At 41.7% G+C, this 27,857-nt stretch overlaps 1 protein-coding gene across 3 annotated transcripts in view; it reads left to right on the top strand.

Annotated features, from left to right (window-relative positions):
- The window catches only part of adam22 (ADAM metallopeptidase domain 22), a 115,403-nt gene that overhangs the window by 6,524 nt on the left and 81,022 nt on the right, over positions 1-27,857 (top strand). For all 3 annotated transcript variants that reach the window (XM_031903285.1, XM_031903286.1, NM_001256227.1), the window contains 1 exon segment: positions 23,153-23,229. In XM_031903285.1, the coding sequence (XP_031759145.1) occupies positions 23,153-23,229 (77 nt within the window).

Here is a 27,857-nt window from a genome sequence, read left to right as displayed (position 1 = left end):
GGCTTCTTCATCTATGCGAGTATGTGTATATATGTTTTACTGCACTAGTAAACTATAGTTGGAATATGAAGAGAAACTATGTTACAGAAGTGAATAATTTTTTGTTGTGCCACTCTAAGCATTCCTCTACTTTTTTAGTCCAGTCCAAGCACTAAATATTATCCAGCCTTCATCACAGTGTATGAAACAAAATCAGCCCACTACATGTAACAGGCTGGCGAGCACTGTAAAAATGGTGGGAAGTTGTATCTGGCTTTGTTAATTCCTAAATTTCTGCAAAAACAATTTCACTTTTAAATGATATCAATTGCTTTAATAGCGCATATAAGCATAGAATAGACCTTCATGTTTACAATTTAGTGCAAGGCTGTCCATCCGGAGGCTCACAAGTCGGCTTCAGCCGCCCAAGGCATTTATATGACTCTCAGCCTGCTTCTTTGTATGGCATTGTTTTTTACTTATAATCCCGAGCAGGTAGTATGTTAAATGGTACTAGGGTGTGCAACTATACAAATCTTTGTTTCACATTAACTTTGTTTGCTTGGGGTTTTTAGGTTTCATGTATAGATTAAAAGGACTTCTTTAATGCCAGTGATGTGCCAACAGTCTACAGTCTATTATTTTGGGACTCACCTTTTGTCAGTGATAATTACAAAGTGCCTTTGTTTATACATATTTAATACAGTCTGCATTGCTGAGCCCTTAGATAGATTTTCTCCATTTGAATGTATTGTATTAATGCCTGCATATAAATACATAATCATTATGCAATTCAGAGCTGACAAGTTTTTGCCCTATCTCCACTTTAAGGTGTGCTATTGAAGGAAGCTGGATGGATATTGGACAGGGCTTGAATATGAGCAGGGAGACTTGCTACAAGTACAGGGGAGTTGACATGTATAAAGAAGATATGCTTTAATGGTTGCATTCTTACATGTCCAATGAGCCGCTATTTGTTACATTTTTGTGATTAATAACCCTTAGGACAGGGAAATACATAGGCTAGCACAGTTTTATGATGTCCCCAGTGACATAAGACCATGCCACTCTTGCCTTCTAAGTGAAACCCCATATACTGACTGTAAGGAGATAATAACACAAAATGAACTCTAGATTTTTAAAGGGGGTCAAAACCCAAATGAAATGAACATGCATGTCTCAGCACTTTTGTAATAAACATACCGTATATATTTATATACTGAATTTGTTTTTTATTTTAGTGGTTTCTGAGATGTTTCAGACTGCAAATACTAGACTTTTGGCTTAAAGTGATACTGACAGCCACCTAAAAAATGTTTTTACACCTGCTGTTGTGTTTTAATTTGTATCAGCATTAAATTCCTTATAAAGTAAATCTGCAAAGTTTTTTCGCTTCATAATTATGGAAGCACGAATTACAGACCCACGGAGCAGCCATGGTTGCGCAGAATATCAGCGGAGCGCAGAATATCAGCGGCGGAAGACGCGCTACAACCCCTGCCGAACGAGCTGACAAGGCTAAGAGAGCAGGTCCAAACGCTGTCCAACAGAGCGGAGGACCTTGAAAATCGCAGCCGACGCAACAATGTGCGCCTGCTGAGCCTTCCTGAAAAGTCGGAAGGGAACCGCCTAGAGACATTTGCTGAGACATGGCTCCGCGACAACCTAGGACCCGACACCTTCTCCCAGCTATTGACCATCGAGCGTGCCCACCGCATACCCACGCGACCAGTGATACCAGGCGCCAGTCCTAGGCCCTTCATTATGCGCTTCCTCAACTTTCGCGACAGGGATGCAGCACTCACAGCAGCACGCCAAAAGGGCCCCCTCACGTGGAACGGCAACACGATTTCCTTATATCCGGACTACTCTCCGGCGATCCAGAAACAACGCGCCTCCTTCCAAGGGATCAAAAAAAGGCTCAGAGATGCAGGGATTATATATTCCATGATCTACCCAGCTAAACTGCGTATGGTGGCAGACGGGGCTACCCATTTTTTCCTCTCCCCCAACGACGCAGACCAGTGGCTCAACACCCAAAGACGCCAAGGGACCCCACGCAACAGTCCTAGCAGGCGCTAATGGAGGACCCCAGCCCGAACCTTGGGAACAAGCGCGCATCTTCTGCAGACTCTCCAACTCCTGCACATAATCTCTCTCGCAATCTGGCCCGCCGCTCGGCCCGGACGAACTACTACCCAGACTGTGGCCTTACCTCAGCGCCCTACAGGTTAGCGGCAGCAGCACTCAGGTAATGTTATAATTCCCCCCATACATAATGCCTACCTTAACACCAGCTGGATACTACACTTGGGGGGCGGCCAACTGTCCCAAACTCAACCCCGCTCTGGCCCTGGACCGGTAACTAAGGGGGGCCTAGAACTTTGTAACAACGCACAAACAATTGCCTTATATACTACAACCCCCCATACAACGCCAATGCCAGCAACTCCAGCCCAGGCACTACCACCCATAGCTGGACTGTATGTGACTATGCCGCTCGGCGAATCAGCTGAAGAACCCTAGGTCTTTTATCAGTCCACTGGACAATTGACTTGGGCCCTCTACGCTTTTCAGCACTTAATAGCCTCATCCCCAAGTGGGCCTCTGAACTGCTTCCCCAATCTTAAACCCGCTGCTGTCCACCCTACTTTCCTTTTAAGTGTCCAACAGGTGCCTGCAAACGCAACGAGCACACAAGCAAGAGGTACAGTAAGTACCAGGCACAAGCACCTATCGGCACCACCCCAGTTTAACCGTTTTGGGTATAGGCCGTCTATGTTGGATAGATGGGCAGGGAGGGTTAGGGAGGGAAGGGGTGGGATTTATTATTGTTATTGTTTATGTTTTAAGCACTGTTCCATTGCACGTTATATTGCATGTTATGCCATGACCCCAACCACTCACCTCAATCTGCAAGGTATCCCTCTATGCTCTGTTACCCAATGCAGATCCAGGATAAGCCTAAAATCTCAACACCGCCATAATGGGGGAAATTAGTCTCATCTCATGGAACATCCGGGGACTGAACTCAAAATTTAAAAGAGCCCTCATGTTTGATTACATTAACAAATACAAACCTGAACTTCTCCTCCTCCAGGAGACCCATCTGACAGGGCAGAAACTCCTGGCACTTAAAAGGAGATGGGTTAGCTCCGCCTACCACGCATCATACTCCACCTACTCCAGGGGTACGACAATCCTAGTCCGCAAACACGTACTTTTTGAGCTACTTAATCTAGCTACAGACCGATACGGTAGATATGTTATCCTTCACTGCATAATTAACAACCAAACAATGATAATAGTCTCATTCTACATGCCCCCCCCATTCGACAGAGGGACATTAGACACCCTATTTGAGAAAATTTCCCTTTACCTACCATGCCCATTGGTTATAATGGGCGACTTTAATACAGTGGCTGACCCTGATATGGACAGAACCCCTACAACGTCCCATCAAAGCAGCCACTTCAAATACTGGTTAGAGGCCCACGGCCTACAAGACATATGGAGATACAAACACCCAACTGAAAAGCAATACTCCTGTCACTCCATAGGCAAAGGCTCTCTCTCTCGAATAGACATGGCCCTGGGCACACCAGACTTTTTACAATGGGTGACAGAGGCCTCATTCCTTCCTAGAGCTCTGTCAGATCATGCACCGCTGCTCCTTAAAATATGCACTAAAATACATCCTATGCACCGACTCTGGCGACTCTCTCCCTTATGGCTCAGTAATAATGTAGTGGCAGAGACCTGCAAAGCAAACTACAAATCTTACTGGGAAACAAACGAGGGCTCTAGTCAGAGCAACATAACTTGGGAGGCATCCAAAGCAGTAGCCCGGGGGTCTCTCATAAGCGCAGTAGCAACAGCCAGAAAATTGGGTAAAACCGAAATGGCTGAGGCAGAAGCAGCCGTCACCTCAGCTGAGAAAATATACTGCGAGAATATCACTGACCATAACCACCAACAACTAGTATCTGCCCAAAGGGAATTAGAACTGAAACAAACTGCTTGCACCCGTAAGAAACTCCTATACGCAAGTCAGCGAGCATTCGACCAAGGGGATAAAAATGGGAAGACCCTAGCATACCTTGCTAAAGCTCACAACCCATCTACTATGATTGCAAGAATTAAAAACAACCAAAACACCTATGTTACTGACCCATTAGATATTGCTGAGGTATTCGCAGAATACTACCAGGACCTCTATACGTCACGCACCACACATACAGAACTCGATATGGAACAGCTTTTGCAGAATATCTCCTTTCCCACACTCAGCAGCGCGGAATCTGCTTATCTTGACAGCCCAATAACACTGTGCGAGGTAACGGATGCCATAGGCTGCCTTCCCTGCGGGAAGACTCCGGGCTCAGACGGTCTTCCAATCTCCTGGTACCGAGTAATGAGTGAAGAACTCACTCCCAGGCTCCACACTACTCTCCTAGAAGCCAAAGCCACAGGTACCCTCCCACCCTCCTTCTACACTGCAATTATTGTACTTATTCTCAAAGAAGGGAAAGACCCTGAACTTTGCGACTCATATAGGCCCATCTCCCTTATAAACACTGACGTTAAAATACTGGCAAAAATCTTAGCCCAGCGCCTTAATAAAGTTATAACGTCCATAGTCCACCCAGATCAAACAGGGTTCATGCCCAATAAAAGCACGGCAACCAACTTAAGGCGCCTCCACACCCACCTTCAATTAGACCACTCCAACACAGGCTCCAGAACCGTGGTATCATTGGATGCAACTAAGGCCTTTGATTCCGTGGAATGGCCATACCTCTGGAAAACACTAAGCAAATTCGGCATAGGTCCCACCTTTATCTCCTGGATAAAGCTACTCTACCTCTCCCCTGTGGCGCAAGTTCGCATTAATAATGTCTCCTCCAAATCCTTCCCCCTCACACGCGGTACCAGACAGGGATGCCCTCTCTCCCCTCTCCTATTCGCCCTTGCAATAGAGCCATATGCTCTTCTGATCCGCCAAACCCACAACATACAAGGGCTTAAATACGGTAGACTAGAGGAAAAGATAGCTCTATACGCGGACGATATCCTTCTATTCCTACCAGACCACCAGGACTCCCTCACCAACGCTATCAAACTTGCGGATAACCTAGGAGCACTTAGTGGGCTTAAAATAAACAAAGCTAAGTCAACCCTTTTCTCTCTGGAGGGCCCCCAAATACGCGAGGACATAATGGGACTGAAATGGGTTACAGAGTTCAGATACTTAGGTATCAAAATATCACAAAATCCCACGGATTATATAACAAATAATATTGACCCAATTATACACAAGTTTAAAAATACTAGCGAATTATGGGAAGGCCTTCCCCTAACTATATGGGGCAGGGTAAACCTATTCAAGATGGTCTACCTACCCAAGTTCCTGTACGTCCTGCAACATGCTCCTATATGGCTTCCCCCAAAACTATTCAAGCGCATTGACTCAATCCTATTCCCGTTTATTTGGGCACACAAAGCCCCTAGGGTCAATAGGCGCACATTAATGGCTCCGCAAGACAAAGGGGGCCTAGCCCTCCCCCACCTTCAATACTATTTCTATGCTTCGCAACTGTGGTTCATACACAGTTGGTTTAGTCAAGACATGGATAATCCTCTTACAGTACTACTGGCTTCATGCACTGAATCTATGGAAGCCTTGAGAAATGCTCCCTATAGGAAAATCAGAGATACCCCGGGACTTCCCTCAGTCATCAGAGTCCCACAACGAATCTGGGCAATCACTAGTAACCTGTTCCCTAAACTCAAGCACCTACCATCACCCTGCTCTCCAATATGGAGGAACTCCAACTTCCAACACCTAAAACTTCTCCCTGACTTCCAATACTGGCCTAAACTGGGAGCCCGCCACCTGCAAGACCTACTATTAGAGGGCAACTTCCCATCCCTCATCCAACTACAAGATAAATTAGGTCAGGCAAACCTAGCTACATTCAGATACCTCCAGCTGCGCCATGCAGTGGTATCACAATTCGGATCTCTAGCTATCAATTCCGCAGAACTCCCCTTCGAGACAAGATTATGGGACCCCAACCCCAAAAAGTTGATATCCGCACTATACAAAATACTAATACCGACCCTTGGGACCCCATTTGACACAGCCAAGCGCAAGTGGGACGGCGATATCCCACAACTAGATGATGACAAATGGGCAGAAGCAACAAGCGACCTATATAGTTTTCTGATATCTACTAAGGACAAGATGGTCCAATTTAGAATTATACATAGAACATATATTACCCCTATGCGCCTAAAGATTATGGGGAAAGACCAGCATGCCTCCTGCCCGAAATGCCACGCGATAGAGACTGGGTTCTTTCAGCTTATATGGTCCTGTCCCACAATTAACAAATACTGGTCAGAGGTAACTAATTACTTAAATGAGCAAGTTCTCCTCCCAGGGATACTATCCCCAGAAGTATGCCTCTTGGGTCTCATTGAAGACTTAGTTCCCCTAAATAAAACTAGAACGCTACTTAGATCGCTGTATTTTTATGCTAAAAAGGCGGTTGCGATTAGGTGGATGGGCCCCCAACCCCCCGACCTCCAACACTGGATACAACTGGTCCACTCCAGACTCCCACTTATTAAGCTAACATATCTGGCTAGGGGTTGCCCAAATAAATTTGAAAGTGTATGGTCACCCTGGATAGACGCTCACTCTGCTGAAAATCTCATAGATTAACCCTGTGCGGTATTAATATAATGGCCCCCCTCACCCTGCAACCCTACATAACTGATTTAGGCTATGCGGACTGTATCAGAAAACCCTTGCTATTGTTAACCCTTTTTCATGGTCATGACATTGTACGCTGTATATATAAATGTTTTATGTTATGTTTGTATTAAAAATGGAAAATAAAAACCTTTAAAAAAAAAAAAAAAAGTTCGACTTTTCACTCTACTGCGCATGCGCAAGTGTGCAAAGAAGGAAGAGGAGATGCTCGCAGCTACCCCAGGCTGGTGTGGGTTTCTCTTAAGAGGGGCACCAGCCCGGAGTAAAAGATTAGCAATTAAAGTGACTTGGGGGTGCCTAACATTTTGGCAACCTCGTGTTTTAATGAATCGGCCCCATAGTCTAACTATCTGAGCATGTTCACTTGGTCTAGGTGTCTGTGCAGGAGTGAGGCATTATGGGAACTTTCTTTACACAGCTCAGCGTTTTTCCTTCCTGTTTGGCTTCTGATCTTCTGAACAGGTTAAATATGGGGAGACTTAAGGGCACTATTGAGACAACTGAAGGTATGCCTGCAGCTTGAGATTGACTCTTTACTAGCCTTTCCTTCTCCTTTAACCGACTTGTTGACTTTCAGTTGATCTAAAAACCTGCAATCTAAAAATACAAATATCTCAGAATCGACTGAAAATAGAAAATTATGACAGCATTATCCCTTCCTCAACTAATTGTAAACTCTTGTATCTTATGCACTAGTTCTCACTGGTTCTGTAGTGTCAGAACTAATAAAAGGTACATTGAAAAAGAAAATAAAAGAAAATGAATGTAAAAATTTAATTTTGCTATTAACGCAATTGTAAAAATGTTTAGAAAAGGAAGTCAGCAACCCTAAGGTTAACTGACTATACAGGAAGTTCATAGTTAGTATATAGACAATTAGGGTTGCTGACACTCTGAGATTCAAAGATGGTCAAAAGCCTGGAACTCATAAACCGCTAAAAACATAAAATCAGTGTATATTGCAAAAGTGCTCAGCGAACCATTCTGAATAACATAACATCAATATTATTGGGGGTTTGGATCCCCTTAAAGTTGTGTGGCAAGAAATGTTTTTCATTAACAGGAAGATTATGTTTTTTGTTGTTGCATCAGTTTAGATATCACTTTGGGTTCCCTTTGCAGCTCTGTGCACCATAACAATGAGCCCCTGATAGTTTTACTAGACAGATTTTTACAACACACTTTCCTATAGGTGATAGTGAAGCTGAAACTGTCTCTTATGATGTAAAAAAACGGTAGGTTAACAACCACAACTAGGGCTCTCTTCTTAGGTGATGGATCAGAGGTGTTCATGCTGTAGTCCTGTTGTAAGAGTACCATTTCCGGCATCCCCTGACAGCCTGTGGCCATTGCAAATGCCCTTATTCCAGCCCTGGTTATGTCTGCACTGTAGTTTCATTGGTTGGCTTGGTTATTGCATCATGATAATATACAGAGATTTTAAATGAGAAGGAAAGGCATTTTACTGTCAATAGATTAGCCACATTAGTGCTAAGTTAGAACACTATAGGGTTGATTCACTAAAGTACGATAAAATGAGTGCTATTTATAGCATGCGTTAAAAATGTTATTGCGTATTTTTTTTCCCGTCTTAACGCACGATTCACTAAAAGGATACTTGCGTTAATTTAGATGCTATGCCGTTTGCGTTATTTACGTCGCAAATTAACGCAGCGCGCACAAACTTGCCGCGTGCAAAAAAATGCATGCCATATTAGCCATACGCTCCATTACTTTCTGAAAACTACTGTTCTGAAAATGAACATTTCCCTGACTGGAGGCTGCATCACTCTAGGGCCAACACAGGCTTGAATAAATCCCACTGCAAAGTCCATATTGTGTTGCCAAAAGCTCATGAACTGTACTTTTCTATAATTACCGCCTGCCCCAAGTAGGTGTTCATTTCCGCACAGACTAATATTTAGTGCGTCTAAGTGTTTGTGAATCATGCGTTAGTGTTATTTCTGCACGAGAATTAACGCAATGCGTTAAAATTAACCCATTTGGTTGCGCGCTATTTACCTCACGCGATATACGACTTAACGCATGCGATAATACGTTGCGAATTGCGCGTTTTTTTGTGTCAATTTTAAAGCAAAAAAGCATGTGATAACGCTTATCGCACTTCAGTGAATCAACCCTTATATTTATTCTGCAGAAAGCTTTACCATACCTGAGTAAATAGCCTAGAAGCTCCTCCTGTTTGCTTAATATAGCAACTGCCATTTTAGCTTGGTCTTAGTAGCTTCCTTGCTGCAGCTCTAGCTGTTGGTGGCTCAGAGCAAACATTCTTATAGGAAGGGGGAGCAGGAGAAGGGAGGGAGGAAAAAACTGTGCAGACTCAGGCCTGGGGAATGAAGTATATTTGTAAGAGATGAAGTCTGATAGGGAAGAACATGTATACACAAAAAAAGACAAGAAATCCTGTGTTTCTTTTGATAGAGGACTATTTGACTATTTTTTTTTATCCTTTCCTTCTCTTTTAAAAATTAGATCATGTGTTAGCCTGTTTGAATTACCAGCACTTGGGATGTGTAAAGGATGGATACCATAATAAACATGGTGTGTTCTGAACACATATGTGAACTAAAGGTATGACATCTTCATCAGGCTTTTCTAGGGATGACTAGAGTAATGGTGGGAACATGTCTATTAAGATCACATCATAGTCCATAATCCATAGTAGATGGAGTCAGTAACTTAAATCATAGTTCACGGGTAGAAGGGCCACGTTGCTTTCAGGGCAATTGTGGCAGTCACTTGCTTTCCTGCAACTCCTTCACCTGCATATAAACAGAAGACATGCTGCCTCTGGCAGCCACTGGCACTGTTAGGTGAGAATGGCTCAGAACGATCACTTTATCCTTACCATTGAATCACTGCCTGACAGTCCCCAGTGTCTGCTATAAGCCAACCTTTTTTCATTTATAAAACTAGAAAGTGGCCATCTAGAAACTAGATGGGCAAGAACATTTTGATTGCCTCGGTTCTCCTTGAGATGACTTCAGTGGTCAAAATGGCCCATGTGGCATATATAGGTCTTAAAGGAAAATGAAAGGTAAAAAACTAAGTAAGCTTGATCAAAAAGATAAATAAAGCCATAAACACTCTCTTAAAAGATACACAGGATTTATTGTCTTCTTTTGTGTATACATGTGTACACATCCAACTTTTAGGGGGTTCCTTGCATAAAGAATCAAAGATTTGTTGGTCCAACATAATTTGCTTTGAGCAATGTGAGAAGGGCCTCTTGGATCCAGAATGGCAAAAGCTCTATGGACCCCATGTTCTGTACTACAAAACACTGATTTGCAGTGCCCCAGTAAAGTCCTTTTTATACCCCTCATGACTGTTTGAAATAGAGATATTTACAGATTAGATTTCTCTCAATGTCCTGATAAAAGCGGTAGCAGTTTTGTATTTCTCCAACCTCAGTATCACATACCAGGATCTGTCAGTGTTCCAGAACATACCTTAATGAAAACTATTTATTGTTGCTTCTTCATACAGTAATAAACGTCACAATGTCCAGAGTGTGAAGGTTTCAAGAAACCAAATCTAAGTGTATTGATCTTATTCTGTGCTGTGAAAGACAGGGCGTGCTTGTGAGATTGCTGAGTTGGCTGGGATGCTGAGGTGGTTCAAGGACAGTAGAGTGGGGCATGGTTGAGGGAAGGGTGGGAGTCTTTGACAGAGGAAGAAACACAGCCTAAATGGACAGGATATTAAACAGTAGCACAAAGATACTCCTAAATATGGAATAGGGGACATGTTATTGATGTAACAACCACTATTTTTTACTGCAAAGGTTATTAATCGAATGGTGATGTAAAAAGATATCAGAGTGATGGCCCTAAGTATCTCCGTAATGGCTCACAGTGTATTCTAGGAGTGTTAGGTTAGGTAGGTTACACCTGCATTGAGCCTGCGTTTGCCAAACTAAAAAAGACATTGTGCAGCCCTCAAGATATCATGACATAAATAATAAATGACAATACCACACTTGTGTTCTTCAAAGGTTTCCAAGAATTCTATTTTGACATTAGCTTCAAACCCCTAGGTTGGCCAAAGAAGGCTTTTTTGATATCAAGCAGAATATAAAAGGGTAGTTCATTTTTACATTAATGTTAAGTATGAAGCAGAAAGTCATATCCTGAGACCTGCAGTTGGTTTTCATTTTATCTTTGTTGTGGTGAAATATTTAGGTTTTGTTCAATAGCTCTATAGTTTGGTAACTGTCTGGTTGCCAGTGTCCAGTTTAATTTAGCAACCGGGCAGTGGTGTAAATGAGAAATGGGAATACGAATAGGAGAGGCCTGAGTAAAGGGTCGTACTGCCAGCGCTCCCAACACCCTCCGACCCCCTCCCCGAGCACGCCTAAATGAAACTTACCTGCAGCGTATCGGGGGAGGGAGTCCTAAGGATAACGGGAGCGCCCCCGGAGGGGGGGGGGGTTCAGGTCAGTAAGATGAGGAATGTGAAAATGTAATGCCAATTCTGTTTTAATTCCCCAGGTTTGTAAATTTAGTTGATTAGTTTAGTCTGACTGTATAGTATGTGCCTTCCTGGACTCCATGCCCCCAGCCTGCCAGATAACCTAAGCTCTAGCAGTTTCTTGTTCATTGCTTCAATTATACTGTTTATATCTTGGGCTCTGTTGTCCTTTTCTCCTTCCTGTTATTAGAGTCTTCTCCTGCCTTCACTTTATGTGCCTTTAATTTCACTATTAATCCATTCAGTGAGATCCCAAGACAGGAATACAGTAGCAGAGAAATTGCCAATATAAAAGAACTAAATGATTCTTATAGTTAAGTGTATCTTTAATTTGGGTGTGTGTTTAAGTCATATGTGTTCCCCAGGACTATTATGGGAAATGATTTATGGGTGGATTTGTCAAAGCAGGTTCAGACTAAGTAACAGACCCTATGTGTTCTCCTGACTAAATATATTCTGTAACTATACTAAATAGCTGGTAATGCTAAAACACTTGGCACCTACTTGGCCAAATAAGGCTGACCCAATCACTTCCTGTGACCTATTGAGCCCCTTTGAGAGAGAACCCCATCAATGGCCCAATTAAGTCCTTGCACCAGGGATTTTTTTTAACCTGCCTGAGAGACCAAGGGACCAATAAGCAGTCAACTTTGTATGTATGTATGTATGTATATATGAATATATTTATTTATAGAATAGATTAATACAACCGGGGGTTAGTAAAATAATAGTAAATACAAAGCAAAATAATAAATACAAGGTAGAGTTGCAATAAGTTAAGAATCAAAGATACTGACCCGTAGAGCTTACAGTCTAAATGGGAGGGTAACTTACAGACACAAATAGGAGAGTATTAAATGCTGCAGGTTACAGTGGGTGACACTGCAATATAAGTCTGGAGTCCTCTTACTCTTCTTTTCTGTAAATGAATAGGAACCTATTTGTTATCAGGGTGTATGCTTGCGTTTTAATGCGCGGAATGACACCCTCAAAAGTTGGATCTTTTTTTGTTGCTTGGGCGGGGTGCTATGTGTTTTTTTCTCAAATATAGTACCTTGGCAATAAATTCCAAGAACTGCAAAAATATATCATGGGGAAATCTCTGCTTACATTTTTAAATGAGAAGCACACCCGGGTATCCGGACACATTAGATTTGAAAGACATAACCCAAATGCAATCTCTTCTACACGTTTACTAAAGCTCAGTTACTAACACATTTATCAGAGAAAGGGCAGTCGCAGTGTATAGGCCTGGTGACACCACACTACCTGTAAGCATGGAACATTTGGGTTAGCAGGCTTTACATGGTCCCATCCATTGTTATTGCCACTGGAAAAATGTGCAATAGTAGTAAAAATAGTCCAAAAAATATTCTGATGAATTCTGGATCAAAATTATAAAAACATTTGTACTTGTTTCACCATAGCTCTTAAAGAGCTCACAGGATGGTTATTATGGGCAAAATGTAAAGCTACAGGATTTTCATCCCCGTTAAGTGTCTCTTTCCCCATTCTATCACATGCAGTTTTAATGTGAAATTTATGTACCGAGAATCACTTTTTAAAGGGCAAAACTTCCCTATATATACCAGGGAACATGGACACTTTAATAAATATACACAAAAGTCTGTATGACAAGTATACCTGCCTTTAATTTTAAATTATTCTCCAGTATATGGGTGTGCAAATCTTATCTCCTTTAATAATGGAATTACAAGTAGAGCAATTATAACACCGGAAGCAACCATGCCTCACGGTGCCAGATTTTGTGTTACCATATTTATTTATAGGATCTGCTGATATTAAAATACCCATAAGATTTCTTGGTCTCTTATAAATTACCATCGGTTTCTGTCTCACTGTAGCATCCAAAGTTTTATCACTTTATAATATAATATAATATAACTATAATAATAACTATAATATAACTATAATATTCCAAATCATAACTTGATTCCTAATATAATTAGAATGAACATTATACGTCTGCACAAAAGGTTCCCCAGCCGGAGTTTTCTTATTATTCTTACCACCTTTCATATATATTGTTCTAGCTCTCGATAGAGATCCATCCAACATCTTATTTGTATAGCCCCGCTCCAGAAAATGATCATTCGTGTGTTGCAGTTTATTCTCACAATTCTCAGGGTCGCTACAAACACGTAGAACCCATAGGAATTGGGTAGAGAGTGTAGTGTTCGGATCCATAGGTTTTCTATAAATCGAAGTACGTATTCCCCCACTATATTTCTCAATAGTTACATCCAAAAAATTAACACATTTTTTTAGAAACTTCTGGATTAAAAGAGAGTTGTATCTCATATGCCCCTCATATGCCCCTAGTATGTCCCTTTTCATGCCAGACAGTTTTTCATACATGGACTGACTTAGTGTAGCCAAGTAATAGGCACTGTATCTAAAAGACAAGTAGGATTGCTATATACATTGGGCCTGATTCACTAAAGTGCAATAAAACGTGCGCTATTTATAGCGTGCGTTAAAAATTTTATTGCGTCTTAATTTTCGCGACTTTTCGCATGATTCACTATAAGCATACTTGCGCTTTTTTACGCGCGGTATTTCATGCGATAGGTTTGTCGCGATAAATAGCGTGCGCGGTATTTTCCGCATGCAGGCTATTTATCACATGCGCTAATTGTCGCGACAAACCTATTGCATGAAATACGCGACAATCGGCAGCATAAAAATGGCGAAATTTTGCCCTGGGAGAGCACAGAGTGCTAAAGAGGTGCTGTATAAAAGTTTATTTGCCAAAAAAAACCCCAAAAAACTATAAAAATCTAAGTAAGAAAAAAAAAGAAGTGCTAGAGATAATAAAATGGGGGGCATTTAAGAATATTTAGCCAAATACTTAGGGGTCCGTTTGCTAAAGTGGCTTAAATTAAGTGGGAGATTTTAGACACAGAATAAACGGCAAATATGTTATGGGCACTTTATTAAACGGGGACAAATATAATATTGCAATTATTCTGGCAACAAAACATTGGATTGGCAGTTATCACACTCGCCGGAAAATACGCTACGTACTAATTAAAGCAAGTTTTACTATTCAGCAAAATGGGCTAAAAGACAAAATTGTTGCCAGAATATTTGCAAACATTTAACCCATAAAGCATATTGATGCTGTTACTGCTAAATGTAAGAGTGTAGGGGAAACTACATGAAAGTATAGAATACCATATCAAGGAAGGATAAATAATGAGACATTACTCAGTTCAAAAGTATAAAAATCTTAAATTTTACTATAATAAAAGCTTAAAATAAAAATAAAAAATGGGAAAGGAAAAAAAACTTAGGGCTTGCTGCCCTTGAGTTCCTCAAAGTCCCTCGTCAGTTCGGCCACTTCCCCCCGGGGGGGCTGGGAGGGGAACTCAAGGGCCGGGGAAACTGGGGACAAACTGGGGGAGGAGTAAAGGGGGGGGTGTCTGGGGCCTCCATGGCCTCCTCGGCCTCGGGGGCCTCCTCCGCCTTGTCAGAGTCTGGGGCCTGGCTCAGTCCTGGGGCCTCAGGGGCCTTGCTGTGTCCTGGGGCCTTGCTGTGTCCTGGGGCCTTGCTGGGTCCCGGGCCTAGCTGGGTCCTGGGGCCTTGCTGGGTCCTGGGGCCTGGCTGGGTCCTGGGGCCTCGGGGGTCGGAGGTCGGGCCTCGGGGGCCGTTGGTCGGGCCGCTGGGGCCGGTAGAGCCTGCTGGGCCGGTAGAGGCTGGAGGGCCTGGGGTTGGGCCTGGGGAGGAGGCGCCAGCTGAAGTTCTGTGAAATAGTATTGCAAGATGTTATTTTGTGTAATATATTATATATATATACATTCATACACCATCATAAATAACGGGGCCCCTCACAACAACATTTTTTGGGCCCCCCTCCTCCCATGCCCCCAATGGCCCCTCCCCCTGTGAACCCTCACATCAATACAAAGGACACACAGACATTGTTAGCCAGGGCCCCCTAAAACATTTGTGGCCCTTCCCCAAATGACTCACACTATGGGCCGCTCCTTGCTGCTTCCCCCCTGCTTTAAACTTATTTATGCATATGTATTTGAAAATAGATGTGTATATATATATATATATATATATATACAATAGGAAGTGCTGGGAAGCTGCACACCATAAGGAACAATAACACCTGGGTGCCTGTGGCAAAACAAAATCTAGACAGGCATGGGGTGACGGCACACACAGGATTTTGACAAGGAGTCACAAAGATGTGAAATAATATTTAATGTTTCAGTTCCTCACTGGCATTATGGTTGAACGTGATGGACGTATGTCTTTTTTCAACCCAACTTACTATGTTACTATGTTACTTTCATCATCCCTGACATTTCTTACATTTGTACCTTTAGTTCAAATTACTTGCTAAATCTTTTACTGAATGTATACTGTAAAAGCATAATAAAGTACAATAATTACCTTCTGCAATTTCAGTGACCAGTTCTGGGCTCCTGCGCTTGAGGTCGGACCACAGACGCCGGAGCTTGCGGGGGTCCACATCAAGGGCAAACCTGGCGAGCAAACCCTCTCTTAGCTTGCCCAGGATTGCCCTCTTTCTCTCGTGGACCCCTATGTCCCCCAGCGGTGGGTGGTCATATCCTGCACACAAAATATACATAGTAATGTATTTTGCGCAAAAAAATATTCGCCGCTACAGTACAGTATATTATCGCGACAAAATATTCACCGCTATAGTACTGTATATTTTGGCGACAACATATTCACCGCTATAGTACTGTACCGTATATACTCGAGTATAAGCCGATCCGAGTATAAGCCGAGGTACCTAATTTTACCTAAGAAAACTGGAAAATCTTATTGACTCAAGTATAAGCCTAGGGTGCAGCCGCTACTGCTAAGTTTCAATAAGCAAATATAAAGAAAATGACCTAAAAAGGAATTATCACAAGGATTTGTCAAAATCCCCCCCGCCGTGTGTCACCCGAGCACTCTCTCCTTACCCCTTCTGTGTGTCACCCTAGCACTCTCTCCTTACCCCTCCCGTGTGTCACCCTAGCACTCTCTCCTTACCCCTCCCGTGTGTCACCCTAGCACTCTCTCCTTACCCCTCCCGTGTGTCACCCTAGCACTCTCTCCTTACCCCTCCCGTGTGTCACCCTAGCACTCTCTCCTTACCCCTCCCGTGTGTCACCCTAGCACTCTCTCCTTACCCCTCCCGTGTGTCACCCTAGCACTCTCTCCTTACCCCTCCCGTGTGTCCTCAGCAAGCCAACTGACGTCACAGTGCCCAGCACAAGAGCAGCTACTGGGCGCTGCCGGGTCACACACACACATAGGAGCTGACACAAGCAGCATTGCTAAGAGCGCCAGTGACAAATGTGCAGCTAAATAATGAAAGAGAAATGAATGCAAATTCTACAACATCCCACTCTGTGCTGCTTTTCTCTGCTCGTATCCCTCCCAGGCCTCCCCAGCTCATGGCAAATTCCCCTCAACCCTCAAATGCTTCTTACCGCTGTCTCCGATTATGAGCAGCTTGAAGAGATCCCGGGCCATGGTGGCGACCTGTGCAAATGTGAGGCCCGGTCCCGGGATCCGTGCGCTCTAGCCGGAAGTGACAGCGAACCAAAGCACAGGCGCACAACGTCACCCGAGTACTGTCAGTCCGACGTCGCGCCGCCGGCAACCAACACCCCGCCCCGAGTACTCACAGTCCTCCATCGCGCCGCCGGCATCCACCAGTCCACGTCGGGCTGCTGGACGCTGGCCCGAGCTGTCACAGTCATACAGACTAGGTACAGGAACATCAGTTGCAGCGAATGCTGGTACATCGCGCGCAAGTACCTAACCCCCCTCTGCGTGCGTGTGACATGCCAGCATGCAGCTGTTGGATTGAGAGTGCTCGGGCGACGCAGGGGGGGGGCTCTGGGGGGTTGATCGGCGGCACAACATGCCTGCAGCCTTGCGCAGCAGATGCGCAGCTACTTGACTCGAGTATAAGCCGAGAATTCCTTTTTTAGCACATTTTGAGTGTTGGAAAACTCGGCTTATACTCGAGTATATACGGTATATTAGTAGCGAAATTCCATACATGCCAAGACTTTAGTAAAATTGAGTAAAAAGACACAGACTTGAATAAATAACACTGTAAGTCTATATTTTATTGGCAAAAAATAATTTACTGTACTTTTGTATAATTTTTCGCCGGCCTGTAGTAGGTGTTAATTTTCGCATAGCCGAATACGATATTTAGCGCGCAAAAGTTATAGTGAATCATGCGATCGTATTCTTTTCAGCGCGGAAATGAACACATGCGGTAAAACTAGCGCGAGAAATACTGCATGCAAAAATGGCGACTTATCGCATGCGATAATACTATGGTGAATCACGCACTAATTTTCGCGTCTTTTTTACCGCAAAAAAATGTGTGATCATTTTTATCGCACTTTAGTGAATCAGGCCCAGTGTGTTAAATTACCCAGCAGCTAATTAGCTGTTTTACCTGTCTACTACAGTTAGAGAAGGTCTGATGGGCTGCTAAGGGCTACTGGACCATAATAGTCTCTCCTTATTATATAAACCACTGACTTTTAATCAGTGCTGCTTTGTTACATTATTTAATGCTCAATACAAATTTCAAGAAAGAAGAAATTAATTTTTGACAGAGGTTCCCTGTAATAGAAAGTATAGACATATCCCTCTTTACATTGCTTTGCTAGCAGGATTATTGCAGTACATTGAATTTCCTTTTTATCATCAAGGGGTTAAAATGCTGCCATGAGCATGGAGGTATTGTATTTACAGTGTGTTGATCAGGGGCATGGAGAGAACATCAGTATGCTTGTGTAATGTCATATATTGCTTGCAGCAAGTGACCTTGCACATAATAATCTACCCACAAGGAGAAATTGATCTAAGCCTGCAGTATGTGCCAAGGTGGATCATAAGAAAGAAACCTAAAATGTTAAGTGCAGTTGTGTTCTGCCTGCGCCCCCTGCAACAAAACCGCCCAAAAGATGATAAGCAGGAAGTAGGACACCCCTCATTTACAATCATCCCAATGTATCTTTCTTTCTGTTCCGTTATCTACTGCATGTTGATTCCCCCAAGAAGACAAGGTTCTGCCTTAAAACACCATACTGTGACAATCCCATAGAAAATCTAGTAGGTTTTAAGACATTTTGGGCTTAAGAAATACAAAATTGAAGGTTCAACTTAGCTAATGATAAAGTTATACATAACATCAACTACTACTTTAAGGCAATGAACCATGTATTGATAACAGGCAATATGATACAACTGGGTAATTGTTAACTGCGCTGGGGGGCTGCAAAATGCTCACTATAGCTTTCCATTGGTATGACGGTAATTATGGTAACATTTGTGTGACAGATAATTGCTCTGTTTTCAGCCATAAGTCACTAGATTCACAAGTTCATCTTTGATTCCAAGATATTTTGGTTCAAATCATTGGGGGGGGGGGGGGTGGAGTGGGGAGGTAAGAGGTATTGTGTAAACAGCAAGCTTCACCTATTGTATTGCTAGACTAATTAGCCCCCATGTATTTCTGTCTACTGTGAAACAGAAGTGATATGGCTGTTTGTAAAGAAGCTGTTGTGTATCTCTCTTTTGGCTTTTTGTTTTTGGAACATCAGGGGTAAAAAGGGGTTATAAAGCAAAACTCTTCTTAGTATTTACTTTTATTGCCTTAGGGCTGTGACACACAGGGAGATTAGTATATATTTGTTTCATAAATACCCTTTATTATGTTATTTTTAGGGATGCTTATATTCTTAAAAGATTTATTGGTTCTTTAACCTAACATTTATATCCAGCTGCAACAAAAACATGCTGAGAGTCACTGACAGATTTCTCCTGCTCTAACTTGCTGATTTTGGAATAAGTCGACAGGTTGGAATGCATTAGTGACAAACAGCATTGCAGTAATAACATGTAAGGTTGAGGGAGCAGGCTCATAAACCATTTGTATCTCAGTAGCTATAAGAAAAACATATAAAACCTACAGTTTATGTGAAAAATATATTTTTCAGTTTTAACAATGGAATTTCCCCATTAATCAATTACATTTGAAGTAACTTATTTAGAAAGGAGATGGGGAGCAAGTGGGGGCATCTGTGGGCACAGAGTGTCACTGCTAAAGAGCTGTGGTGGCCTTGGGCTGGTAAAGAAGCCCATAACATAATGTTTTGCTTTTTGTTCCTAATTCTTTATTGGGGTTTAGTTCTCCTTTAATTATGTGTCCCCTTTCTTTTAGTATTGTTTATTGTGGGCTGGCATTTTCGCTACATGGGATCATACAGCCAGAAACATCTGGAAAAACATAGAATTTCCACTGGTTAATGAGATCTGGGAACTGTACAAAATAAATGGGGTTTCAGCCTATTAACACCCCTTGTTAATAATCTTTTCCAACAGTTTGAACAATAAGATAAGGGTGTGGGTGCAAATTTGCAACATAAAACTGGGTTCAGGTTCACATTTTGTGTCTTTCTGCTCTCTGCCTGTGGGAACTGTAGTTGGCTTTTGATTTGCACAGTGCATGTATTATGTGCACAGATTTTTCTCTTAATTAATGGTTTGTAAAGTAATCTGAGATTTTATTAATGGCAAAGGGAACAGGACAAATGTTGCTTGTGGTGAACCTCAAAGGCCTTTGAAAATCCAGTGGGCAAAACGTACATGATAAGACGTACACATTACCAATGGTTTAAACTGTACATACCAACTACCTCTTTTACGAATTAAAGATATAATGTAACATCAGCCCATCAGCACACAAACAGGGGCTTATTCATGGACACTGACCCATAGCAACAAATCAGTTATTTGCAGGCTGGAGGTAGTACAGTGAAAGCAAATATCTAATTAGTTGCCTAGTTGCCCAGGTTTAAATTTGACCAGTGATTATAAATGACCCCCACATAGCACAATTTGGCCCAAAAATGCATCTTTTAGAGTTTCCATGCCAAGGTACACTCTGTATGTGCACTGACTGATCCCATGCCTTTCAGCGCACACACATTCTGAGAGTGGAGGCAGTGGGTCAACTTTTCTTTGCTGGCGTGGAAACGACCCACGTGCCTGGATTGAGATCTAAATGATGCAGATCAACTAAAATAATTCAAGCAAAGATCGTATTGGTTACGCTAACCAATAAGCTGTTAGGCCAATGGCACATGGGTCAACCAGCAGCTAGAATTACAATTGGGCCATTGGCCTACTGTAGGCTTTAGGTTAATCTAATTTAATTTCAAGAGTTGAGTTTAAAGTGATTTAGGTTTTCCTTAAAACTGTGTTCTGAAATCTGACAGTTCCACTTAGGGCAGTGGCAGACAGGGAGATTAGTCGCCCTGCGACAAATCTTCGTTAACACAGGCGACTAGTCTCCCCGCAATGCCATCCCACTGGCAAGAATGTAAATTGCCGGTGAGATGGGATAGGCATCACTGCGTTGTCCTGAAGTTGTCTTGAGAGGAAACCTTGGGCGACTTTGAGACATTGCAGTGACGCATATACCATCCCACCGGCGATTTACATCGCCGGTGGGATGGCATTGCGGGGAGATTAGTCGCCCTACGACAACAAAGATTTGTCGCGGGCGACTAATGTCCCCGTCTGCTGCTGCCCTTAGAATTGCTTTTTGCAAACCAGAACCTGCCAAACAAATCTTCTTGCTTTCCCCAACATAGTGAGTAAGAAGCTGGCCAGTGAGGTTGTAGTAGATGTCTGCTTTGCCAGGGCTCTGTTTCAACTATGATCGGTCAGCCAGACGCGCTAAAAATTTTAGTGCATGCTATAAATAACGCACGTTTTAACGCACTTTAGTGATTCAGCCCTTATTTATGGAAGTGAGTTGGGTCCCTATTGTTTCACTACCAGTTCATTGTCTCCCCCACAGACACATACAGAGTGGGAATTTCCCACCTCCTAAAGGGCATGCCTATGTCTGGATGGGGGTACATCTCTCTACCCAACCTACTGCATAGAGTACATATAAACAATATAAGAAGGAGCCATTTTTTTCCTAATTCATACTCTAATAAACCCTAAAAAGTAAATAGAAAATTATTGTAAACACCACAAAGTAATTAACAAGAATATTATTATAAAAAATTATAATGGAAGCAAGAAGAGTGCCATACCAACATTTAGTAGACATGTTACTGTAATGGATACATGAAATATATACATTACAAATGTACAGTAGAATGTGAGGCTTTACTTGCTGCTCCTTTGGGATTTCCTTCTCTCATTTCAGCTGAGATATTCAATGTGCTGCCTGGGTGCTCTCTCAATAACATCTCATAGCTGCAGGCTCTGTCTGTACTATCTATGGAGTCTTGTACCTCTTCATGTGTCAGCTTCCTGAACTGTCACTGCTGAGCATCAATTAAATGGGAAAAATCTCAATATCTTACAGTGATACTGATATTTGTTTTTAAAAATTTTTTATGCACTTCTGATTTGTTCCGGAATACGTAGTTTTTCTAACATAGTATTGCCCATCATTTTCAACATGGTGTTCCAAGTATCTAACATACTGTATTATTGGAAGACAAACTGTAGTATAACAATACTTTTATATGGTGGAGCTTACAGAGCCCCTGGTCAGTCCTTTGGGGGGCAAAGAATCCATTAAATAGGCAACACAACTCGAGTTGATTCCTTTAGGGCTCTGGCACACGGGGGAGATTAGTCGCCCGCGATTAACTCCCTGTTCGCGGGTGACTAATCTCCCCGAGTTGCCTACCCCTGCCATCCCACCGGCGGACATGTAAGTCGCCGGCGGGATGGCAGACGCGGCGGCGCGATTTCGCGCAAATCGCCCCGCCGCGAACAGGGAGTTTTATCGCGGGCGACTAATCTCCCCCGTGTGCCAGAGCCCTTACTAGCTATACATTTTTATCTCCATCAGTTATTAGTATTGTTCTTTATCTATATTGTGCCACCATATTTAGTCTACTAATTAATCCCATTAAGGGCTCAAGACCATTTGATTGCATTATTACATAACATTTGATGAATGGTTACGTTCACCTTTTCCGTTACACATTGAGTGATGTCATCAGTGTAAAACTGGTGCAAATTCAGATATGCAACCTTTTCATGATTTTTAATGCAATAATATGTTTTGGAACAGTTACCTAAGCTTGGCCCCCTGTTCTTCTGCTGATCTGGATGATTTGTCAACAAATATGTAACATTAATCGACCATTCCTCAGCTTGCATCCTTTAAATCTCACAATTCCCTGCACACATGGTGTCAATAAGGAAAGGGACATCACAGTGCAGTGCATTGTGGGTTATGCAGTTCCTGCATGCTGTCTGTAAACTGTGAAGAAGTTGTTACAATTTGTAACATGAATGTTTTAGTCCCTCCTTCCCTGCCAGGATTTCAAATGATGCAGAAAGAGAAGAACTGTTTTGCAGCTGGATTATAACATATAAAAATAGGATTTAATCATACTTTTTGAATGAACAGATTACATATTAGGCATTTCAGTGTTGTGTGGGGCTCTTTAACAAATTTTGGTTTGGAAGCCAGAGTTCCCCTTTAAAGACAATCTCCTAAACCTGGCCCACACTCACCCAGTCCCTGCCCAATCAACCCACTTACATCAGAAGGTGGCAAAACCCTGGTTTAATAGTATTTTTTGTTAAATTTTAAGCCCCTTGACAGTTATATGTAAGAATATACATTTAAAGATGAATAAAAGGATTGACTCTGTGACACTACCAATTACTGTAGAATTGAACAGGTAGGAATCATGATGGGACATTTGTAGGTTGAGAGGTCAAATGCCAGAGAGGCTGCTAAGCAGGAATCAACAAAAACTAGCAATCGTTAATCAATAAAAAAGCATGTAGAAGATGATCAGTTGTAAGTAAAGCTTTCTCTCTTTGCAGCTCACTCACGTTGCCCGGGCCAGCTTTCAGATTGATGCGTTTGGGTCTTCCTTCATCCTGGATGTGGAACTAAACCAGTAAGTATTAAATAGTTATTAGAGAAAGGGTTTATTGTGCTGTGGGATTGCTCCTACTCATGGGACTGCTATTATTTCATTAGTTCATTGACTGCTTTCCTGCATTCATGGTGCCCCTCATTCTCATTAAATAGAACCTGCAGACTGGAGAGCAATTCTGATGTTGGTCCAACATAAAGATTGGCTTTCAGTCCTAGGGAACATAAACATTAGAAACTGCACACCCTGGGTTTTACTGCATAATTAAAGGCGTTTCCATAAATTTTAGTTGTCTTCATCGATACTCTGTTTAGTGTATTAACTACCCTGTCCGTTTCTGCGCTTGGAATTTTTACAGTGTTCATATTGTATTCCAAAAGAAATATGGCAGCACTTTCTATTAGCATTTTTTTTAATCACTTCAGAATCAAAAATTATCAACTGCAAGTTACATAAAAATCAAATCAGTAATAAATAAAGAATTGTTTGTTTAAATAGGACTCTGTGGGTATGGTCATTGCTGTGTTTCACAACTTCTTGGATAATGGGTTCCCAGATACTAGATCCCCTTCATGTCCAAAGGTGAGGACACAAGGCCCAAGCAGCCTGACTTAAAGGATGAGGAATATGGAAATCACTGGGGGGCAGGGTACAAATATGTTACAATTATTAACGTTCAACCCTGGGCTGATGCTCCTCTACACTAAACAGGGCCAGAACTAGGGGTAGGCAGAAGAGACATGTGCCATGAGTGCAATGGTGGTGGTGGTGTGTGCCCTCAAGATGTTCTGCTGGCTAGCTGTGGAGAAATTTAGTGCTTGAGTTGCAGAGGGAGGAAGGGTTGGTAGAAGAGGTGGTGGTGGTGGGTGTGCTGGGCATATACCTCTTCTGCCTGTATTTCTCTAGGTTCGGCCCTTAAGTCCGGCGCACTGCATCTCTCTGCTAATGATGTTTTGCTGAATAGCTGCAGTAAAATTCAGTGTGCGACTTGCAACGGGAGGAAGGGTTGCATGAGGTGTGGAGGGTCAGTAGACGCTGCGTCATACTTATTGAGGGGCAGGTGATCGCAGATAGGGTCTTGCATTTTATTTAGGGACTAAAGTATGGCCAATATAAAATATAGGAATAGTTAAGGAAATCCATGACCATATAAAGATGCAAGGTCAAGTTCTTTCTAAATGATAAAATTATAAGCACATTATTTCTTACAATGGCCAAATTTGAAAGATTTATGGAAAACACTTCATAACATCAATCTATAGACCTAGAAGATATTATCTAGACACCTATTGTACAGAAAGCTCCAAAAAAAAATTATCAATGCCATTTCCGGTGGTGCCTCTTTAAAAAAATATCCTTCATTTTTTTTTCACTAATTTGATTTTAGTATCTAATAGAATGGCCTAGAGTTGGAAACTTTTCAATTGGGCTTCTTTTTTTTAATTTTTTATCATTTTTAAATTATTTGCCTTCCTTCTCTAACGTTCCACCTTTTAAATGGGCGTCACTGACCCCAGCAGCCAAAAAAAGTATTGCACTGTGAGATTACAGTTGTATTGTTATTGTTACCCTTTATTACTTATCTTTCTAGACCCTCCTCTGTTCATATTCTTGCCCCTATTTTATTCCACTGCCAACCTCAAATAAAATGAAGATCAATTGCAAACTGTGACCAGCACTTTCAACATTAGGGCTTCCCTTTTGCTTATAAAAAAGTTACAGATACAGGAAACAGTTTGGCATAGTTCCAAAATTATCTAGTGCAACAAATATATGCTCACCCAAAACCTCACCTTAAATGTTCTTCAAGGTGGGCTTTAAGATGAACTTAATAGGGCAAACAGCTCTTTTAATTGGTCTTCATGCTAAGACAACCCCTCATCTGCTTTAGGCCCTATCATTGGTGACCAGCCGTAAAGTTCATTAACCTTAGGGGATACTACTCTATGTTAAAAGACCTGCCATCTGGAAAACCCCAGGCATTCTGTAAAATAAATCCCACAGCTGTATAGGAGTATGTATTACAGGTTGTTGGTGTTGTTTTATGTATAATACTGAAGTTAATTGTGTGGGGTTTTTGAGGCCTGATTCATTTGGTGATCTCAGCACATCTGAAAGGGCTAACTCTGCGGCTTTGACTGGAAGAGATTCAAGAATTAGTTTCTAAGAGAAACCTGGCAAGCAGATTTATGAAACAAAGCTAGATAGCAGAATATACATCTGGCAAGGGAATACCTGCTGAGGGAAGAACATTAATGCAGACACTTATATTTCCAGGGTTTTCTTTTTTTTCCAAAGCTGTATAATTCAAACAAGAAAAATGTTTGGGGAATGAGTATAAAAATTCAGAGGAAACAGAACTTTTGCTTGGAGCTTGCCTTGGCTAACAATCAGGTGAACAGTGTCCATGCAGAAATAAATGACCATTCCCTATAGATCTATTTGTTACTACCATAGCCAGCTATTGTATTCATAAACTTGAGTTGTGAGCTTACTGTAAGGGACCCAGTATACCTGATGTACATTACTGAGCTTAAGTACCTGTTTGGTTCCTATTTATAAATTTCATCATTACAACACAGGCAGGATGTCAACATGCTGTGGGGCTATTTGGAGGTGTCTTGGTGATGCACCTTATCTTGGGGGTTTTAAGCCTTTTTGATTAAGGTGGTTGAAATAAGTTTAGGTGCAAATTATAGGACATGAGATTGGCCTGTTACTGCAGGTGACTGGGAGTTTTATTTCCATTATTGCCAGAGTTTTATTTCCTTCAACCCTAGGCGCCCTCCTGCTATTACTGCTAGTACAGGTATAGGACCCATTATCCAGAATGCTTGGTACCAAGGGTATGCCGGATAACGGGTCTTTCTGTAATTTGGATCTCAATACCATAAGTCTACTAAAAAATCAATAAACCATTAATTAAACCCAATAGGATTGTTTTGCCTCCAATAAGGATTGTTTATTTCTTAGTTGGGATCAATTACAGGTATAGGACCCATTATCCAGAATGCTCGGGACCAAGGGTATTCCGGATAAGGGGTCTTTCCGTAATTTGGATCTCAATACCTTAAGTCTACTAAAAAATCAATAAACCATTAATTAAACCCAATAGGATTGTTTTGCCTCCAATAAGGATTGTTTATTTCTTAGTTGGGATCAATTACAGGTATAGGACCCATTATCCAGAATGCTCGGGACCAAGGGTATTCCGGATAAGGGGTCTTTCCGTAATTTGGATCTCAATACCTTAAGTCTACTAAAAAATCAATAAAACATTAATTAAACCCAATAGGATTGTTTTGCTTCCAATAAAGATTAATTATATCTTAGTTGGAATCAATTACAAGGTTCTGTTTTATTTCTACATAGAAAAAGGAAATCAGTTTTAAAATTCTGAATTATTTGATTAAAATGGAGTCTATGGGAGACGGGCATTCCGTAATTCGGAGCTTTCTGGATAACGGGTTTCCGGATAAGGGGTCCGATACCTGTACAAGGTTCTGTTTTATTACTACAGAGATAAGTTGTAGAATGGACAATTCTTTATGTTTGAATCATATGCCTTCTTCTTCTGACTCTTCCCAGCTTTCAAATGGGGGTCACTGACCCCTGCAGCCAATAAACTGTTTCTCTGTTAGGCTACAATTTGATTTTTACTGTTACTTTTTATAATTTCTCTTTCTATTCAGAGGCCCTCTTCTGTTCCTCTTACAGTCTCTCAATAATACCACTGCCTGGTCTGCCTGGTTGTTAGGGTCATTTGGACTATAGTACGGAAGAGCAGTAGGGCCACCAAAAAAAAATAAATTCTGGTGAATTTTAATCTCATAATTATCTCATAATTATGACTTTAAAAAGTCGAAATTATGACTTTTAATTTCATAATTATGACTTTGACTTTTAAACTCATAATTATGACTTTGACTTTAATCTCATAATTATGACTTTAAAAAGTCGAAATTATGACTTTTAATCTCATAATTATGACTTTAAAAAGTCATAATGACTTTTTAAAGTCATAATTATGAGATTAAAAGTCATAATTTCGATTTTTTAAAGTCATAATTATGAGATTAAAAATCATAATTATGAGATTAAAAGTCATAATTATGAGATTAAAAGTCATAATTTTGACTTTTTAAAGTCATAATTATGAGATTAAAAGTCATAATTATGAGTTTAAAAGTCATAATTATGAGTTTAAAAGTCATAATTATGACTTTTAAAAGTCATAATTCACTGGAATTTTTTATTTTTTTTGGTGGCCCTACTGCTCTTCCGTACTATAACAACCATATAGCTGCTGAATTTACAAACTGGAGGGCTGTGAACAAAAATAAATTAATCATTCAAAAATTGTAAATAATAAAAAAAATCAAAAACATTTTCATGTTGTCTTGGGATATGACTCTCTACATCAGGGGTGGGCAAACTACGGCCCGCGGGCCACATCCGGCCCCTTGGCCTTTTTAATCCGACCCGCCGACGACGCCAAGTCTCATCACGCGAGACTTGGTGTCATTGGCGGGCTGGAATTAAAGAGATGAAGGGGGGTAACGCTGGCCTGGCCCTGCCGCCCTGGCCCGGTCCGGCCCGGGGGTAAGTAAATGTGGCCCGAGAGCCAAAAAGTTTGCCCACCCCTGCTC

Source organism: Xenopus tropicalis, chromosome 6 (genome assembly GCF_000004195.4).
Source record: "Xenopus tropicalis strain Nigerian chromosome 6, UCB_Xtro_10.0, whole genome shotgun sequence".
In the NCBI taxonomy this organism is placed as follows: Eukaryota; Metazoa; Chordata; class Amphibia; order Anura; family Pipidae; genus Xenopus; species Xenopus tropicalis.
This window is presented reverse-complemented; position numbering and strand designations above follow the sequence as displayed.